This window comes from Callospermophilus lateralis, chromosome 10, assembly GCF_048772815.1.
Source record: "Callospermophilus lateralis isolate mCalLat2 chromosome 10, mCalLat2.hap1, whole genome shotgun sequence".
In the NCBI taxonomy this organism is placed as follows: domain Eukaryota; kingdom Metazoa; phylum Chordata; class Mammalia; order Rodentia; family Sciuridae; genus Callospermophilus; species Callospermophilus lateralis.
The window spans coordinates 131,811,431-131,825,349 of NC_135314.1; the positions used below are offsets into that span (position 1 = coordinate 131,811,431).

Genomic DNA, 13,919 nt, shown 5'->3' on the forward strand with positions numbered 1-13,919 from the left:
ATGGTACAAAGTACCATCACTGAACCAGGATCTATGTCCTTATTTATTATTACATAGCCCACATTCCCCCGCCACTCATTCAGAGTCCAGAGCCCAGGAGGCCCCTCACTGCTCTGTTAGATCTTGGAGCTCCCCAAGAACAAAGTATGACATTCCAGCTCACGCAGAATGGCAGGGCTTCAGCTACCCAAGTGTGTGTGCAGCCAGAGCACAGCATTCATGAAGCTGTCTGATTCCACCTCCACCTCTGATAGTGCATGGGTGCTTTTGGGATAGAGCAGGAGCCTGTAGGGGTAGGGCAGCAACATTTGAGGTTGGAGGGTCCTCCCCTGCTCACCTGCCCACCAGCTGCCAAGGACAGCCTGAGACACTCACCGAACGGGCACGTTCCGGGTCTTTAGGGCACGGTAATACTCCATGCCCTGCTTAAAGGGTACACGCCGGTCCTCCTGTCCCAGCATTAGTAACAGCGGGGTCTTTACCTGGGTGTGTGAGGAGCCAGGAGGGGGGCATTGGTGAACTGGCCCCTGGGTTCTGGGTGGATAGATGGCACACGGGACAAGGAAGAAAACTAGGTACCTGAGGGATATACTTGATGGGTGACTTGTCCAGCATCTCTGCCCACACACTGAGGTCTGGCAGGCAGTCACTGCTATAAGGGAAGCCAGCCTCCACCACACACCTGCAAGAAACCAATCTGATACAGCCCCAGGAATTCTGATTCCTACAGGGGCTCCACTGGAATGAAATACAGGGTGGAAGGGAGGAAGACAGAAACCTGTGTTACATACTCACCAGTCAGGGATGTCAGTGGAGCCCATCATGGAGGCTATATTGATCACAGGGTTCCGGGCCACGCAGGCACCATAGGTCTCAGGGTATTGACCAATCAAGTGGCACGACAAAAACCCACCATGGGAACCACCCATAAGGGCCACACGGCCTGCATCAAAGTGCTCCTCCTGGAGTATCTGCTCCACTGCAAACTACAAGGTGAGGCACAGCACACTGCAGCCAGCTGTCTGCCCAGTTGAATAGAGCCACACCTTGACAGCCCACCCTCCAGCCTGTCCAGAAGCCCCAGCCCTCTGCTACCTGGACATCCTTCACATCCTGGTGGCCCACATTGCCTGGGAGGGAAAGGATACTGTCCTGACCAAAGCCCGTGGAGCCACGATAGTTCACTGAAGGCAAGGGAGGGAGCAGATAGAGTTGTCAAACAACATTTTCATTTCCCTGAACAATATTTCATACATTTGTGAAGTAAGCCCTGGGACTAGAAGTACAATAGTCTGTCAAGGGGAAAGGGTCAAGAGGTTTGAGGCTTTCTACCCAGTGACCACAGCATTCTTTCCATGGAAGTCCCAAAATCTACTTATCACCATACATGGGGCCAGAGGCTGGGCCAGAGCAGTTCCTGGTAATGGTTACTAGAGAAAGTAACCAGGCTACAGAAAAGCCAGGAGACTGGGGAGGCATCTTTGAGGCTTATACAAATCAGCCCCACCCCATTACTCCACCAAAGCCTTAGTAGAGTATAGGTCCCTCCTTGCTCACCTAATAGCACTGCAAAGCCCATCTTGCAAAGCAAGGCTGGGAACAGCATCCAGGCAGTGACAAAGGATGAATGGGGTCCTCCTGTAGACAAGGAGTAGAAGATGAAAGGGCCAGCTAGGAGGGATGATAGGAGGGCAAGGGCTTTTACGCCAGATGCCTACCGTGGGGCATAACCACCATGGGCACCTGAGTCTTATCTGGAGTGTTGCTGGGCTGCAGAAGGATTGCTTCAAAGTCAAGGCCAGCTGCAGAGAGAAGGCAGCAGTCAGCAGGGCCAGTGCCACTTCCTAAGGCCTTCCCTATCCAAGCCATGTAAAACTATAGGTCTAAGGTGACCTGTGGCCAAGGTGGCCTACAGCATAGTATATAAACTTTTGAAGGTTTATGCTCCTTTTACCCTAATCAGGGAGCCCCATTCTGAGGAGATAGCGTTCTGTAGGAGGTATGATCACATAGGCCTTATATGAGGCCTGTTCTTTTTAGACCTTAGACAGGTCATTTGGCCTGGTGGTACCTAGTTCTGATATCCAGAGCAGAGGCTCAGATCCCTAGATATTTCTCCCCATGAACACAAAAAACACAGTAAACTTCTTAAAAGACATCTCAGGAAACTCTACAATATAAGCCAGGAGGCAGAAAGGTACAGAGAAGATGCGATGTGTTGGAAGCCTGAAGAAAGTGTCCCTCTGCTCTTGGCCCAGCTCACCATACTGCACATTCTCTTGGTCTGGGGGTGGCTGTAGCACCCGGATGCTCCAGTGGATGTCAGGAATGGGCTCAGCCTCCTCCAGGGCTACCCACAACACTGTTTGCTCCTTCCCTGCAGGAGGCAGGAATCCAACTTTCTGCCAAGGGGAAGGAAAGTGTCACAGGTGGCCTGGCTACCTCCCTGCCCTTGTGCTTCTACCCAGGGTGGGAAGTGGGAAAATCTTACCAAGCTGGGCTTCACATATATCTCTAGAGGATACAATATGGATTCTTGTGAGCTGGTGCATACCAAGGTATGCCTATTCACATGGAACCCCTCCTCATCCCCACCCTGCATACCTCCCTGGCTTCTAGGTTTTGATGTCTGTCTCCCTATAAAATCAGAGGACTAGGCATATCCCCAGTTACCCTGTTTAGGACAGAGAAAGCCCCAGCCTGCAGTTCCTCCCGGTGAATGCCAAACCTTTATGAACCATGCTGGATTGGGTCTGTGCTTCAGTCCTTCTACATGCCGATCAGCCATGGTCAGACTCTGGACCAGTTTCCTGGCCTGGGAAGCTCTGCCTACACTGAATCCCTGCCTGCCAGCCTGGACCCACCAACACTCACCAGGCTTGGAGGCAGGCTGGGTGTGGAGTACTGTACCACCATAAGGTCCCGGTCAATTGTAAGTAGCCTCCAGCTTCCACCTGACCCCCCTGGAGAAAAAAGATGTCATTAAATGCACAGCAGGGACCACCTTTCCCATCTGCTCTCTGCAGAATCCCACTGGAGGTGGTGCCCCTTTCACCCTGAAAGTATTTACCCAACTGCACATGACCCTGGGTGAGTCTCCTCCTCAGTCCCTTATTCATCTGGACTCTGGCTGTGCCTAAGAAATGACAGACCTGGGGACACACCAGACCACCAAGGCCTTCAATGACTACAGTGTAAAAAGGAGCCCAGGAAGTTGGGTTGGGGACTGGGCTATGGGGTTCAAGGAAATGCTTAAGCAGGAACTATGTCATGAGATGTAGGTTTAGAATTAACACTTTCAGTTTTGGAGAGGAACAGGTAGAGTCAGGGTAGGTGTCTCAAAAGACATTTCAGGGACTGACACCAGGCCTGATTGTAGGGAAGATGGAAGTGCTAATACTAGATTTCTCCTGGGCCTGAAGGTGGCAGAGCTGCCTCTGCCTAGGACAGGGCACCCAAGGGCTAGGGAAGGGAAGGATGATTCTGGCAGATCTAGGCTAGAGAAAGTTCTGTGGGCTTTAGGAGCAGGATAGGTAACATGTTGAGGCTAGGCCAGTTCATAGTTGAGTACTGAAGGTCAGTGGAACAGGAAAGGGTTTTGCACGGATAAAATCCTCAGAGGACTACTGGAAAAGCCTGTAGAATAGTCAGTGGCTAAGAATGCTGCTGCTACCACACATATACCTGTAGCTCCAGCTGTCTAACCCTAATCCGATTGGCTCACTCACCCTGCTCTTACCACTACACCAGAACCCCTGCTCACCAGCTGTTAAGGAGGTCACATTGCCCATCTGAGTGTCCACAGCAAATAGGTCCTGAGGCAGAGAGAAGACCACATGGGCACCACATCCAAGAGCCCTGAGGGCCCAGGTTCAAATCTCACTTCATCATAACTGAGTATCCCAATAAGGTAAGAGATATTACTGGGTTCTTTTTTTGGTAGTGGGGATTAAACCCAGGGACACTTAACTACTGAGTCATATCCCCAGCCATTTTTTTATATTTTACTTAGAGACAGGGTCTTGCTGAATTGCTTAGGGCCTCACTAAGTTGCTGAGGCTGGCTTTGAACTCTCGATCCTTCTACCTCAGCCTCCCAAGCTGGGATTATAGGCAAGCACCGCTGCACCTGGTCACTGGATCCTTTTGAGTTAGCATGAGACCAAATGATATTACACCCAAAAGGAGACTGGTATACTATAGGCATCTTCATCCCATCCCTAGGGTAAGGGTTTGGTCTTATTTCCATTAGCTGCCTTTAAATGAATATCCTGGACCCACCCAGAGGCAGCCCCTTTCTCCCCCAGCTGGGAGAGGATGTACCTCTGCCTTAGGCAAAAAGGTCAAAGGTTCTGCTGTGGGGCACCAGGGCAGTTGATCCCCTCAAGGAGAATCAAGTACAAGACAGGACAGGCAGGACTTTTTCAAAGGGCAGGTGAGACACTAGGACTGGGCATTCCCCAAAGGCATGTACATGCTATGCCTCAGGGCCCAGATTCCTAGCAGTTGATCATAGTGTCTGTTACCTGCCGGCTGCGTTGAGCTGAATCAAAGATCACTCTCCGGCTGTCAGCTGACCAGCATCCTAGAGGCAGAAGGCTGCAGTAGATCCCAGAGAAGCTCTCTGAAAAGATGGGGAGGTTGGTGCTGGGTCCAGGAGCAGAGGTTATGGGGGGTCAAGACTATGAATCAGGCTGGGCTTTTAGGGAATCCACCTGGGGCCCCTGCAACTTATAACAAAATGGCATCTCACTCTGGTGATGAGAAGCTGCCTGCATGAGGGAGGAAGAGAAGACTCTGAGGACTCTTAAGAAGCAGTTTGAGAACTACTGAGAAACCATGGGTTCTCAAAAGAAAATCACTTGCTTTCCTAAGTTGCTCTGGGCCTCTGGTATCTTTAAGCAAGATAGCACCTGTTTGTCCACTGTAGCGCTGACCACAGTGTATACACAGGGGGCTCAAAAGTCTTACCCTTTAATATTATCACTCACTTAACTCTCAATATAATACTACAAGGAAAATAGGGACTACCACTCTCTCCACAAAGAAATGGAAGCTCAGTGTGGCTGGGTCACTGTCCAAGGACACACTGCTAACCAGAGGCAGAGCTGGGATTCACACTAGGACCCCATCACTACATCCCTGCAATCAAAGAGAAGACTTTTTTTCCTGGTACTAGGGATCCAACTCAGGATCTCATGCACACTACTACTAAAGTACAGCCTCAGCTGCAAGAGACAATCTCTTATTAATTGGACTTTTGGAATTTTCTGGGCAGCCTGGAAAAAAAAAAGACTTTCTCCCCTCATGTCATTGGGATGGCCCCGGATCTCAAGCAGAGCTGTAAACACCTGAAATTTAGACAGGAGCCTCTGAGCCAAGAACCACCCTCCCAGGGGACTATCTGACTTGAACTGGACAAAGGCTGCTGGGGTTTAGAGAAGAGCAGTGTAACATAGCACCCTTGGGTCCAGGGCCTTTCGAGTATGATACTTCAACCTAGTACTCTTTCTGAGACCCGTTCAAAGGAACAAAGGTTTTAGCCAGCTCTTAGAAAAACAAATATCTATGAAATTTAATGCAGACATTAAATTATCTATAGCTCCAGCTAGCTCAGTCCACTGTGACCTAAGCTTTCATCCAGCCAGAACCGTTCCCCATAGTGATGGCCCCACTCACCATGGAGGCTGGGCACAGGGGCAGCCCGGCAGGGAGAAAGGGTCCTCTGAAGGAACCCAGGAAGGAAGAGCCAGGGATGGAGGGAATAGATAGCAGGAACTCACAGAACTATAGGCCCCAATGTATCCCCTGGGAGGGACAGCACCCCTCACCTCCCAGCTGCCGAGGTACAACATCCACCACCACTGAGATGACTTTGGTATACCAGTCATACTGCAAGAGAAGGTAAGAGTCAGGACTGCCCTGGGACAGGCAATACCCTCAGGGCATAGAGCTCTGCATCTATTCTCTTCAGTGACAGCTTTGGATAGCCTCGGGGGAAAGGAAGGGGGACCTCAGAGGAGCCTGATATATTTCCTTTCCGGTGACCTGGACCAGGTGCCCACAGAGGCCTCAGATAGGCATATCTAAGTCAGAGGACTTTCATAGAGGCCCACAGCTCTATCTGGGTAGGGTCTGGGATTATGTAACTCCCCACTATATTCCAGTCCCTTGCAAAGCCTGGGCTACATGCAGATGAGAATCAAGGAAAGGAACATTCTTATAGATGGAGGATGCTGTCAAGGTGATGAGCCCTGACAGTGTACAAAGCCCTCCATTCCTTGAAAGAACAGGAAAACTCACACTACTGTTGCACCCAGGACAGAAGAATATCTACAAAGGGGTTCATGGGGAGATGATGCTGGCCCTTCAGCTCTCATCTCCTCTTCCTGCTAACCACCCAAACACCTCCAAACCTCCAGCTCACCAGGCACAGCTGGCTACACTGATGATGAGGGACCAGAGATGGGTACTGCAAGTAGACAATGCGACACTGGTCTGGGCTCAGCCGGGGAGAAGAAATAGCCAGGGAGTCATCCGAGAGGAGTTCTGGGCCACACAGAAATGTGAGAATCACACAGACTAGCAGGGCCAATGTGGGTTAGAAAAGCACAGGTGGGCGCTAGCCACTTACCACACTTTCCCCCGATGAGGTCCACATAATACAGAGCTGACCTGGAATGGCCAAAGAGACACTCAGTTTCAAGGCTAGCTGGGTTGCAAGGCACTTGCCTGTCTCACTTCCTTACCTGCGATTGGTACAGAAACGGATGCCTAGCCGGAAGGGCTCATGCCACCAACCTACGAACACCACACCTGTGTCCCCAGGGGCCCAAAAAGCCTGTAAACAAGACCATAGGGCAGTTGTAAGTAAGGGGCAGTTGTTCAAGCAGGGGTCCCAGACTCCAGGAGGGAGAACATATGCTGAGTGGCTACTGACCTGTCCAGGGGATATATTCTCAGGGACTCCCTCGAGCACAGAGATATTACCACTCTCGACATCCAGCACACAGAGCACAGGGATGCTTTTAGAAACCATGTTCTCGCCCCAATCTTCATAAAACACAAACTGGTCCCCCTGAGAACACAGGATACTCAATGTCCACTCTGTCTACAAATCCCTACTCTGCTTCCTAGAAGCCAGTGTCTCCCCAGTTCTGGCAGGTACAGTTTGAGAAGGGAGCACACTGAGTCCCAGGGCAGCCCTTCAGGGTCTTCATGTACTGGCCATTCCACAAGCACCTTGATGGCCTGGTCTGGCTTCTTCGGCGTGGCCATCTCATCATCTCTGGCATTCATGTCCAAGGCTTTAGTCTGAAAGAAGGACTCAGTCTTGGGGCGCTTCTTCTCTGCCACATACAACAAGTGTGTCTCCGAGTGTGACCAGGACAGGCAACCAAAGCAGTCTGGGTAGAGAGGGCCAATAAGGGGGAGTCCAGGGCTATGTATTTCCCTGCTGTCCACCCTGCTTGCTCACCAACCAGATGCCTCACCATCCTCATAAACAGACCCATGTTTCTCCAGTGCTGATAGGTTGAAGCTCTTGAGCTTCCGGTTCTTCTCCCAGACCTGTGGACATCTGGACATTAGGTTGTCTGCCCCGTATCTGTGGGGCTGAGCTCTCTGTCACCTACTCTGGTCCCATGCAGACTCACCTCCAAGAACTGCTTCTCCTCCCCAGGACCCATGCCTCCAGTCTTACGAAGCACAGCTTTCATGGTGCCTGAAGGAGACTCTCTGCTCAGTAGCCTAAGGACATGGGTAGCAGGTTAGAATCATGTCTCACCCCCAAATAGCCCAGATTCTTAAGGTTCTGGTCACACACTAGCCCCTGCAGCATCTCTTACTACCACAATGGCAGGTGGTCTTGCCTCTCTTCCCTAGGGCAGGAACTCAGGGATACTATGGGCTTGAGGCTGAGCCCAAGTATGGAGCAAGCCTTCAGTGCTTATCAGGTCATGTCACCAGAGACCAAATGAGCTCCCAAGGGGCAGGAACTTAGTTCCTAGCTTCCCTCTGGGCCCTATCCACATCTAGGCATTCATAAAAGGCTAGTATGGCAGACGGTGGTGGCCTTATCCACAAACTTCCTCCCTCAAACTTACTCCCCCCGGGTTTCCACACTGTTGCCTGCAGGCCCTGCAAACACCACTGAGTCCCCATCATGGAACACCAGGTACTGGCGGCAGAATCGGATGTTCTCCATGCGTTCCAGGTCCCTCTGGGTCCACTCTGCAATGGGAGGCATGAGGCTGCTCAACCTGTCTTAGCCAGTCTGGGCACTGCCCCTCACCCAGGAAGGCCCAGACCCACCTTCCCCAATCTGTCTCCAGACACCCAGGGTAAAGCCTGGACAACAAATGATCACAAACCAAGTCCAGGCCTCCAGAGCCTGAGCTAACAATTGCTTGGAGAAAACTTGTCCCTGGCCCCCTCCTGGATCCCCTAAAATCTTGAGGGCAGCCTGGCATGTGTATCGGATGGAGTGGTATGAATCTGCCTTACAAGGCCCACACCTTGCACTCATATCTGTGTTCTACTCCAAATCCCTCAACCACGCACTACAGGACACTAATGCCTGCACAGCCTCCCTGCATATACCTGTGAGCAGAAAATTGAACGGGATACCCTTTCAACCCAGGCTTCCTCCACACACTCCTGTGTATTGTTAAGCACCCTCTACTTTTCCCTCCTCTCCTCTCGTCGCTACCCAATTCCCCTGCGTCCACACACCAGTGTGCACTGTCCGGTAGCGGCCCCCATATTGCGTGGTGACCTCCGGGCCCAGGCAGGCGGCGCTCAGCGTGGGTTGCCGGCTAAGGCCCCGGTACAGCGCCGCCGCCTCCTCGGGCTCGCTCAGCAGCACCTGCGCAGGGGACACACCAGGGTCAGGCCCGGCCCGGGCTGCACGGACCACGGGGTTCGCGGGCCGAGCCCTCACCTGACGCTCCATAGCCTCCTCTCTGTAGCAGGGAAAAGGCGGGGCGTGCTACAGCCCGGAAGTGAGCCTTTGAGGGGCGGAGCCTGGGGCAACACAGCCTGTTTCCGCTACAGTCCGATGGCCAATGGGAGGGACTAGACCTTGGATGAACAGGCTAGAACCGTTGACAGATGGCGGGGCCTCGATGGCAAAAAGGCGGGACTTTTGAGGGAGGAGTCCTGGAGGACAGCGGACCGAAACCTCGCGGAAAGGACTAGCCTGGGCGGGGAGTGGAGGTTGCGGGAGGCAAGTGGGAGGCGGGGTCTGTGGGCCAAATCCTGGGCCTCTTACCGAGAGGGGAGGAGGACTTGGGCTCTCTTGAGGAGACCCGTGGCGAGTGGAAGCGGAGTACAGAAGCCATGTTCAGCTAGGGGCGAGGTTTCTGAGGAAGGATGGGATCTGAATCAGGATGAGGTTGCAAAGCGAAAAGCAGCGAGGTTAGACAGGAGTGAGCCTTGAACATTTAATGGAAGTGCGAAGCCTAACAGGAACACAGACCAAGAATCCTAAGGATCAGGGATGAGGCAGCGGGTGTGTAGATCTATGGAAGTGCGAGGACCTGCCAAGAGCCTGTCCGCATGGGTCTCCCAGCTGCTCTGGGGCTGAGAGTGGAGTCCCTCCTCATCCACTATGAGGCAAACATTCATTCGATGGTGCCGGGTCCTCCCCTGGAAAGACTCTCAGGCAGATGGGAGGGAAGGGCTCAGGTCCACGCGGAACATGGATCGGAGCTCTGGGATGTGGGGCAGAGGGTCAGGTGTTGCCTGGACTTATCAGTCACCAGACCCGCCCCAAGAGCTATCTGTCTCTACAGCCTTTCCCCGCCCTTCTCAATGGTGCTTTGCTGGAGATTGTAAACAATCTAGGCTTTTGTCTTCTTTCTCAGGCCTCATCTCAAGCCTTTGGGTGCAGAGGCCCTGGTGAGGTCAGGTTCCCCCCCAGGGCCAGAGAGCTTCCTGTGAAAAGAAGAACCTAGGTAGTAGGCTCCTTCTGCACGTGGCACAGGTCTGGGTTAACTAAGGTGGCAGAAGAGCAGCAATTAAACCAGCAGGGATGTCCCTTCCTCCATATACTCCAAGTCTGGATGGTCTTTCATATCTTAGGGACCTGGCTCCCAGAATCTCACCTTGCCTTTGAGATAACACTTGAGGCAAAGCTAATATTCTTTTTATTTATCTGTGTTTTCAAAATCTAATGATTCTGGGTTACTCCCAACCATTTGGGGAAATACTAAGATCTGGCAGCCATCAAGATTCTGGGGTTGCGAGGCATGGTGGCAAACACCTGTAATCCCAGCAGCAGGAGGATCACCAGTTCAAAGCCAGCCTCAGCAACTTAGATCCGAAGCAACTCAGTGAGGCCTAGTCTCTAAATAAGATACAAAAGGGCTGGGGATGTGGCTCAAGGGGTAGCGGCTGCATGCATGCAGCCCGGGTTCCATCCTCAACACCACATACAAAGATGTTGTGTCTGCCGAAAAAAAAAAAAAAGGTACAAAAGAGGGCTGGGGATGTGGCTCAGTGGTTAATTGCCTCTGGATTTAATTCCCAGTACAAAAAAAAAAAAAAAGTAGGCAAAGCAAGGCAAGTAAGGCTTGTTGGCAGCACAAGGGGGCAGCACCTGCTCGCCTACCTCCAGGAAGCTGTGTGCTTATCCTGGGAACCAAAGACTCTCAAGAGACAGTGCAATGAACTGCTGGCTTTACACAAGTTAGGAACCTATCCCTGGGTGCTTTTATGGAGGGCACATTGTCTTGGAATGGCTTAGTGTGGACTCAGTCTGGGTCATACCATAGCTTGCTTGATTTTTTTCTCCCCAGGATAAAATCCAGGGCCTCAGGCAAGCTAGGCAAGCGGACTACCACTGAGCAACACTCTGCCCCATGCCAGCACTTCTGAAATTTTGCTCTTTTACTCTTTTTCCTTTAATCGTGGATACAAATATCAAATATTTGGTATTTACCCCTTTAGCTACAGCTTCTGACTTTAGAAACCATCCCAGAGACAGTCTGCACGTTGTTTATACCAAGTCCTTTTATTCTGATACCACAGAATTACCTTGTCACAATACAGGGGAAGGGACACTGAAGTACCACGAGTTCTCACAGAGCACAGGAGGACAGCACACAATTCACAAGGTCATGTGGAGGACTCGGGTCATTGCACTTACAACTGTAAACTTGATTGTTTGACTTTGTACAGCACCCTTCCCCCCTCAAATAAAGAGGAGAAGGAAAAAAGGAAAGAAAGGGAGAGAGGGGGGAAGGAAAAGCAAAAACAAGACATGGAAGCTAGAGGAAAAGGTGTTGAGTGGCCACCACTCTCCAGTGTACTGCACTTGGAGAGAAGGAGTTGATTTGACCCCAGAGGCTGAATGAGGCAGAGACAGACAGACAGACACACAGACAGACAGACACACACACACACACACACACACACACACACACGGACACGTACGTTCACATGCACACAACATCTCACAATTTCTATGGCTCTCCAGTGCCACTCAGTGCATATGGCAGCAAGGGCGGGCACCTGGGGCGACAGAGATGGAATCTCCAAGGCCTGTCCCTCTGACCCTGTTGGAGTCCATGATGATAAGTATTTACAGCATGGGTTGGGTAAGAGAGCAGGGGGAGGGGCCAATAGGGCAGGACTACCTGGTCATGGCAAAGACCAGCCTGGGAAATTCCCCACAGGCTCTAGAGGACAGGCCAGAATTTCTGCCACTACTGTTCTTTCATTGTGGGCCTTAAGACTGCATGCCGTGCCCAGGACTAACAGGATGGTGGTAGGGAGGATGCTATCACTATGAAGTGAGTGCATTAAAACCTCAAGTAGGCAGAGGAGAGAGTGCCCTTGCTCATGACACTGGGGGAGGGGGGAATGGATATGGCCTGGACTGCATCCCAGTCACTTCTTCCCTATTTGGAGATGTGCCTATTGCTCTCTATTTCCCAAGCCACCAAATGTTGGTCCCTCAGCCACTGGCTGTATTGCTTCTAGAGTCACAGCTGTATCCCACACAAGGGCTATGACACCCTTGACCCATAGGCCTGCCATAGCCATCTTCACAGAGGGGCAATGATATGGCTTCTGTGCAGGATAGGGAGTGGCAGAAGTCAGAAATTTCAAACTCAGAGGATTTGGTCACAAAGGAAATTTACTGAAAAGCCAACACTTTAAAGCCTCAGATTAGGCCTGATGGAGGCTGACTGGCTGACATCTCCCTGCCTACACTCTAGTCCCGTTAGTGGAAAGAGTTATTGCCTTGGTATCACATCCCACACAGACCTGGTCCTGGGTGGCAAGAGGACCTAGATGATGGCCTCCCTCAGCCCTTGTTCAGATGGCCCAGGTCTGATCTCTGGGATGAGGTAGCTGACCCATGGCATGAGAGAGGTCAAATCCCAGGAGGCCAGGGTCTTAGATCCAACATGGAGATTGGGAGCTTCCTATCCCAGAGTGGATTGATAGTATCCCTCACTGAAGGGGTATGTAGGTCTTATAGACAAGCATGAGAAATGTGGACCCCTGAGAAATGTGTGGTACAAAACAGAACGCTTTGAAGGAAGGTCAGACCCCAAGGGATCAGGTAGCAACTGCCTGTCCCATTCCTGGCCCAGCAGTGGAGAAGCTGATGACAGTGGTATACTAGGGCTTTAGAGAAGAGGAAAGAGGCAGGGAAAGGTCCTGGGGACAGATGCAGAGAGGGCAGCACAAGATTTTCCATAAGTTTTGCTATTGAGAAGTTTCTCAAGAAGCTCAGCTTAATGCCACTGTTGATGTGAAAAGTTCACCTGCTCTGGATGACATTGCCAGCCAAAGGCCATTAAAATGCCAAAAACCCAGCTCTTCCTGAGCACTTTTTAATCCCCTGGCTCTAGTCCAGATCTCCAGGCTCACAGCCCTTTGTACCTCCCAGCCACAAGGAGAGGTATGAAGCAGGTTCAGTCAGGATCTGGGGGTCTCAGGATCTGCTCTTGGCCTCTGCTTCTCTGGCCAAGAATGCAGTCCACTTCTGACCTTGAGAAATGCCCTGCTGGACAGGGGCAGCCAGATGCCTCTGGTTCAGAGCTGGGAGTAGGAGAAGAAAATGGCATATAGACAGAAATCCTACATAAAACCTCAGAACTTTTATACACATGCATCCTGTGCAGGTTCCTACTCCAGGGTTTCCTTTTTACCTATCTTGGACAGAGAGAACTAGGGTGTGTGGGGCCTTGTACTGTCTGCCCTCCAATCTGGCATGCTTAGGCAGCAATTCTGGCAGATCCTCACTAGCTTGTACAGAAGTAAGCTGGAAGTGCTCCTGAAGGAGAGGTTCAGAGGCAAAAAGAACTCCAAGCAAGAGGGTTGAGCATTTAAAATGGATGAATCGTGCAAAGAGGCTGCGAGCTGTGCATGCTCCACTACAGGACAGGCGGTGACTCACCTGGCAGCAGTGAGTTCTGCCATGGGTCAAACATGCCACAGACTAAGAATTTCATACACACACACACACACACACACACACACACACTCACAGAGTGGGAGTAGGGACTGGGTGGGGTGATGATATGAGCATATCTATCTGGTTTCTCAATTGCATGTTTGCAATTAACTCCTTATACATAACATGGAATTTATTAAATATTAACAGTTGTCTTTGAGGGTTTATATTTCATTGCATAGAACGTTAGAGATGAGATTTGTGGCTGTGCCCAGGATGAAGGGAGGCCTCCAAGGGAAGGGCCTTGGTAAGGATGCCGCCTAATCCACCAGGTGGACAGACGGTGCCACACTCCCTTGCACATAGCTCTGGGCCTTTCCCTCGGCTGGCAGAAGCCCTGGCACCTCTGCTCTGAGTACACCCACTGGTGATGGCTTACGAAGGACTGAAATTGCACAGTAAACAGAGGCGGGCTGAGGGACCTCCTTAGACCTCGCCCTGGGGTTGTG

At 51.5% G+C, this 13,919-nt stretch overlaps 1 protein-coding gene across 2 annotated transcripts; it reads right to left on the reverse strand.

The window, feature by feature from the left end:
* Positions 1-15: 15 nt before the first annotated feature.
* Positions 16-9,027, reverse strand: Apeh (acylaminoacyl-peptide hydrolase). Of its 2 annotated transcripts, XM_076867848.1 has the most exons (22): positions 8,941-9,027; positions 8,733-8,865; positions 8,105-8,231; positions 7,655-7,748; positions 7,493-7,568; positions 7,242-7,405; positions 6,940-7,077; positions 6,749-6,840; positions 6,634-6,674; positions 6,427-6,548; positions 5,831-5,891; positions 4,526-4,623; positions 3,764-3,815; positions 2,875-2,963; positions 2,264-2,402; positions 1,719-1,802; positions 1,558-1,638; positions 1,096-1,184; positions 796-986; positions 580-682; positions 376-482; positions 16-285 (listed from the first exon to the last, which is right to left on the reverse strand). In XM_076867848.1, exons 1-22 carry the CDS (start codon positions 8,950-8,952, stop codon positions 180-182), a joined length of 2,199 nt encoding a protein of 732 aa, XP_076723963.1. In that variant the 5' UTR covers positions 8,953-9,027; the 3' UTR covers positions 16-179. The 2 variants fall into 2 exon arrangements, with proteins under 2 accessions (XP_076723963.1, XP_076723964.1); XM_076867849.1 differs by lacking the exons at positions 8,105-8,231; positions 8,733-8,865 and having other exon boundaries at positions 8,941-8,960.
* Between the last annotated feature and the right edge of the window lie 4,892 nt (positions 9,028-13,919).

What these genes read in the sequence shown, in the direction of transcription:
- Apeh (XM_076867848.1), bottom strand. An exon ending in AGAATATATCCCCTGGACAG is followed by an intron (nt 6,841 to 6,939) that starts GTCAGTAGCCAC and finishes TCTTGTTTACAG; the next exon opens with GCTTTTTGGGCCCCTGGGGA. An exon ending in CGTTTCTGTACCAATCGCAG is followed by an intron (nt 6,675 to 6,748) that starts GTAAGGAAGTGA and finishes TGGCCATTCCAG; the next exon opens with GTCAGCTCTGTATTATGTGG.